General features: G+C 40.0%; 1 protein-coding gene across 1 annotated transcript in view; it reads left to right on the forward strand.

Annotated features, from left to right (window-relative positions):
• COL14A1 (collagen type XIV alpha 1 chain) overlaps positions 1-4,548 on the forward strand; it is a 213,161-nt gene extending 208,613 nt beyond the window's left edge. Inside the window, exons 47-49 of the mRNA XM_023530986.1 lie at positions 137-214; positions 1,882-2,037; positions 3,659-4,548. Of these exons, the coding sequence (XP_023386754.1) occupies positions 137-214; positions 1,882-2,037; positions 3,659-3,738 (314 nt within the window). The 3' untranslated portion in view covers positions 3,739-4,548. The remainder of the gene's footprint in view (positions 1-136; positions 215-1,881; positions 2,038-3,658) is intronic.
• The last annotated feature ends 1,013 nt before the right edge of the window (positions 4,549-5,561 follow it).

A 5,561-nucleotide genomic window follows, 5' to 3' on the forward strand; every position in this document is an offset into this window, starting at 1 on the left:
TATCTTCATTAGAGACATCCTTTTGAAACCCAGAAATATTTCATTTTATGGAAAACTTCCTTCCTTCCTTCCTTCCTTCCTTCCTTCCTTCCTTCTTTCCTTTCTCTCTCTCTCTTTCTTTTCTTTCTTTCAACAGGACTAACTGGAGTCAAGGGAGAAAAAGGAAATCCAGGTGTTGGAAGCCAAGGTCCAAGAGGCCCCCCTGGGCCAGCAGGTGAGTCTTTCTATCTAACAGGGAATTACAATGAAAATCCTAAATCTTTTATTCATTGGATATCACAGGTGAGGAAAATGACCATGTTATATCCTTGTATCTAACTGGAATGGCTGTGTTTCTCATTCATTTTGTTAGAAGGCTAATTTTTCATTAATGACCCTCCTAATACAAGCCCCCAAAGTTCCAGCATATTCTGGGATCTTATTGGTTGCATGAGTTAGAATAGGACAGGCTGCAGTAACAAATGCTTAGTGGGTTGACGCCGTAAAGGTTTACGTCACACTCATGTAAAGTTTGATGTAAGGTGGTTTCCCGCATTTTAGAATAAAAGGCTTCTCGGAGAAAGATCAGGGAGGCATATCGGCTTTCAACTTCCTAAATGCAAAATGACATAAGTCACTTGTCATATTTCACTGTCTGGAACTAGTCACAAGAGCTCCAACTGACCTGCAAGGGAGGCTTGAAATCTCAAGAAACACATGGATATTTGATGAGCACTGAATAAGTTTTGTGTAAAGTTCTGTGTTTTGTGTACATTCCTAGATGCTTTTAGGATGGTCTCTAGATGATCATACTCATTAAAATCCTAATGGTCTCCAGATGGCAATACTCTTTTTTAGAATTATAAGTTGCAATCCTATTGGATGCTTACAATCCTAGTCTTAGCCACACTGAAATGCTTTAACAGATTTTTTTTTTTTTTCCAACATAATAATGGTTTTGGAAAATACTTTTTCTAGGACAGATTCCTAATGCAATAGATCCATTTTGAGAGTAAATATTCCTGTTATTTGAGATGGTATGAGAACTGATCTAGCGTCGTGCATTACATAGAATGGGTGATTGGTGAATGTTGAGTGAGTGGAACTGAGTGTGTCTGAGAGCTGCAACACTTCCCAAATATAAGATAATAGTTATTCCTAATTTTCATTTTGGTTCTAGTTGAAGAATTTTACTTCTAGTTGAAAAATGCCTTTTAAACACTGTTGGAATCCAGGCCTAAAGCAAACATAAAAACAAACAAACAAAAAACCTGATAAACTTTCTCGATTCACAAAATTTTAATCACCTTCCCATTTTCACTAAATCTAAGTTCTCAGTTGGTATAAACTAGCCTAAAGAAATTGTGGATTATTATATTGGGTCTAATTTCAGACTTTTCTTTTTCTCCCGTAGGATAATTTCTTCCAGACCCAGACTAATTTATTTCAATGATCTGAGGCCATAAACCGTATAAATGATGAGGTTGAGATCGAGTGTGTTCATGCGTGTGTGTGTGCGTGTGTGTGTGCGTGTGCGCACACGTGTGCATGCCCATCTATTGCATTCATAAGGATCAACATTGGGAAACAGAAAACGGGTTGAGAGTGGAATGCTCCTTTCCCTTTAATATCCCAAAGGGGATAAAAAAGAATACAGTTTGCTTCCCAGGCTTTCTGAACTGAGTGAAAGCATTGCCCTCCAGGAGAACGTGTGATGACAGTATAATGTTCTTCCAGGGAGTCCCATTTAGAATGATCTCAATGAGTGGAAAGAGGCAGATTATCCTAATTGTCAAGATGTGTCAGGTTGCCTTTTGTAAGAGGCAGACCACTTCTTGGTGGTCTCAAAACTTACCCTGTGGTAGTAAAAGACCAACTATTTCATTTGTGGGCGCTTTTTAGGACCAGCAGGAGAGAGTCGGCCAGGAAGCCCAGGGCCCCCTGGCACTCCTGGACCAAGGGGTCCACCAGGTCACCTGGGGGTACCTGGACCACAAGGTCCTTCTGGCCAGCCTGGATATTGTGACCCCTCTTCGTGTTCTGCCTATGGGGTGGGAGGTAAGTGCCAGCCTCTTGTGGGCTTTGAGCATAATTTTACTGTGGTTCATACTATAATGCTGAAGGGTTGCTATGAAATGTAGGCCAGTTATGGGAGGGAAGCAGAACTTGAACTTCTCACTATCTTAAATTATCCAGAGGCATCTTCTATAAAGTGCAAATTCCGCCAGAGCTTACCTCTTTTAAAACCATAAGAGGGAATTCAAAATAACAGCACATCTAAATCTTCCTTGTTTCCAAATTGCCATTCACACATACTTGGCCTCTGCCTCATATTTGGTCACTGGGGACATGTTCCAATGTCTTTTGGGCCCCTTATTCAATGTTACTGCTGTGGTGTGGCCATGATGCCCTGTAAAATTTTACTCTTGTTTTGGGGAAAACCTCAAACTTAGAACTTACCTATAACTGGGATCCCCTAGATTCTTTTGGTGACATCCTGCCTACCACATGCATAAGTGACCAAAGATAGTTTTAAGAAGAAACAAAAATGGCCACAGTGTCCTTGCCTCATTACTAACTGCTGGACTGAGATTCTAAAAAGATTGTGCTTCCTGCAAACACCTGCATCCTGCGTGCCAGCAGGTTGTGCGCTGGGACGTTTTCTGACATAATTACCATGGAAGCATCAAGAGAAAGTTTCAGAGACTGCTTTGGGGCAAAGAGCTTATTAGTTAATGAATTTAAATGTTCTGCTATAGGAGAAATTTAACCTTAGTTGCCAGAGGAACTGGTCAAAGTTTTGCTGATGTGTTTTTCTCTGTTCATTTCTTCTCTCCCTGTTCCCTCACATCTTCCTGTCCTTTATTAAGATCTGATCCCTTACAATGACTACCAGCACTGAAGTGGAACTCTTCCACGCTGGGAAACTGGCGATGGATACAGACTGTCCTGTTGACCACCAGCACCCAGCCTCTGCCCAACAATGGGTGCTCAGCTTTCCTGCCTCACCCATCTGCCCACTGTCACATTCTTTGCCCTCCCTGCTCCTGACATACACAGTATTAATACTGAAACTTAACCAAATCACACATGTCAATTATAATAGAAATGGACTGCTCCATATTGGCTCGGATATAGCTATATGATTGATTATGTACCAAGAATTTATCCCACACTTTCCTATGTGAAGGCTCAGTAATAAAGTTACTAGTATGTGCCTTCTTCTCCATCCCCTCCCCGCACAAGATGGATGGGCATCTTTCTCTCTGACCACCCTCCTCTCGTGACTTTTCTGATCACCTCCCTTCCCTGCGGCCCCTGGTGATGGACTTCTAACATGAGATCGGTTTTTAAAATTTATTTTTCTTAAGTCTGCTGAGTTTTCAGAGTTCCTTTTGTAAATAAAACACATAATATTTAATTAGTTCGCTGTGATTCTAGTTTTCTAACAAGTTCTGTAATGTTTCTGTCCCTTTTACTTCTTTTACTAACCATCTGAAACCTCATGGGGAAGCAGCAAGCAGTGCGGTGGGTGAAGGTAGCTACTGCTTTCTACCCAAGCAGATTATCTCTGTACTTTAACGACCAAATCTGTGTCTCCGTGGACCCATGTGAGGGGAGTTTATCATTTTATGGTTTCTGGGTCCTATCAAGTCCCCACCCCACTCTTCCTCTCTAGCTCCCCACCCTGATCAGCCGGAATTCACTCCTGTCCAAGATGAGCTGGAAGCCATGGAGCTGTGGGGCTCCGGAATCTGATAGCCTCGCGAGACGTTTGAAGACCAACTGCAGGAATTCTTAAGGGACCTTATTCCAGAAGAATGTCATTATGTGGTTTGTATACTACCTTTTGGGGGCTTATTTCATCAGCCTAAATCTCCTCCTTGGATGTTGTTACTGACAAAAAAAAAATTATATTTTTAAAAGTCCCCTTAAGCTATGGCCCCCATAGGATTGATTTTTCTGTTTTTTGGGTTTTTTTTTTTTTTTTTTAATGACATGACAGATTATTTGTTTTTCCAGAGAAGACTGCTCAGAGAAAATTTGGCAAAAAGAAAATTGAACTATGGGACCTTTTCTGTGTTAGATCATCTCAAGTCCTAAAATGCAACAAGACAAATATGATTGTGTCCAAGGGTAATGGGGTCTTTCAGAACAGGAATTTAAGGAGATTCAAAGATTATGCCATTTATCCCTACCCCCCGATAGCCTTGCTGAAAAGAAAAAAGGATTTTATTGGAGAAACTACCTCTTGCTTAATTGATCTGTCCAACTCCGGGATCACTTGATAACAAGTTTCACTGCTATCCAAGAATATGTGTTACAATATAACCTTTCTGAATTTGGTGATTTAAAAAATAAGATTTAGTTTTGCAGTGATTTTTGATACATGAAATAATGACTTTTCAACGGTGCTAATGCAAAGAGATCCAATTTTGATGAACAGTTTATCCAACACTCTTCCAAGGCTTGCCCTCCTCATCTACATGAATTATTTTGTACATGCAGATATGTTTTTGCAAACCTCTGTCGATTCTCTTTTATAAGCAAATAAAAATTTAAAACAAAGTATGTGGGTTCTTTTTACTGCATTTCTAAACGTCACCTTAAACTTTTGTGGTCTTTGCTGAGTCTTAACCAGAGAAACAATAGTTGCCTTCCTTCAGGCATTCATTCAATTCATTCATTCATTCATTCATTCATTCAGAGTGTAGTATGAAGCTTAACAGAAGAAGTAGTTGACTTGAATTCTATCAATCATTTATAACTCGCCAGAAAGCAATAATAGTGAAAAGGCAAGACTGGTGCTAACTAATGTTTACTAATAATAGCCTGAGGAGCCCATCTATCTTCTGATATTAAGAAAAGCCTGAAAAACTCTAGAGGGCAGAGAAGAAATGAAGTTGAATCTAATAGACTCTAACCCTAAAACTATAATTTATCTTTTTATTTTTCACACAAGAAAAATCTGAATATTTGAGAAAGATTTAGGTTCTATTATTTATTGCTGAACATGGAAGTGAAAGAGAACCATAGACTTAATGTATTCATTTCCCTGTAGCATCACCCTAGTAACAGCTAATTTTAAAAAAGAGAGATGGGGTCATTTGTAACTGGAAGCTGGATTCTTCCTGAATCAGGAAAGTCTTCCGACCTCTGGTTCCCCTCACCATGTAGATCTGGTTTATAACCTTTCCAGCCCTAAGTCAAACAGTAGGTTCTACTTGTGTACCTTTGGGGATCCAGGCAAAGATTTTTTTGGCTCCTCTGCAGGAATGAAAGAAGGCAGTCAGCAGATAACCAACAGCTATTCCCTTTCAGTTACGGAAAGTGATTCTACATTTAGAAAGTAGAACTGGTGGGGAGGAAAGCTTACACAAAGGTGATCTGGATGGCCTGACCCAGAGTCACCTGAGAGAACTCCTTAAATGACTGGGGTATGCCATTAGTCACGTCATACCTTCATGTCTTAGATTTCTTAGTCTTTTAACGAGTGAGTAGAGAGAAGGATATTCTGTATGTTTTAGTGTCTGGCTCTTGGAAATGCGTAGTCTAACACCGTGTCACTCAGAAGACTCTCA

This window comes from Pteropus vampyrus, unplaced genomic scaffold (assembly GCF_000151845.1).
Source record: "Pteropus vampyrus isolate Shadow unplaced genomic scaffold, Pvam_2.0 Scaffold59, whole genome shotgun sequence".
Taxonomy (NCBI): domain Eukaryota; kingdom Metazoa; phylum Chordata; class Mammalia; order Chiroptera; family Pteropodidae; genus Pteropus; species Pteropus vampyrus.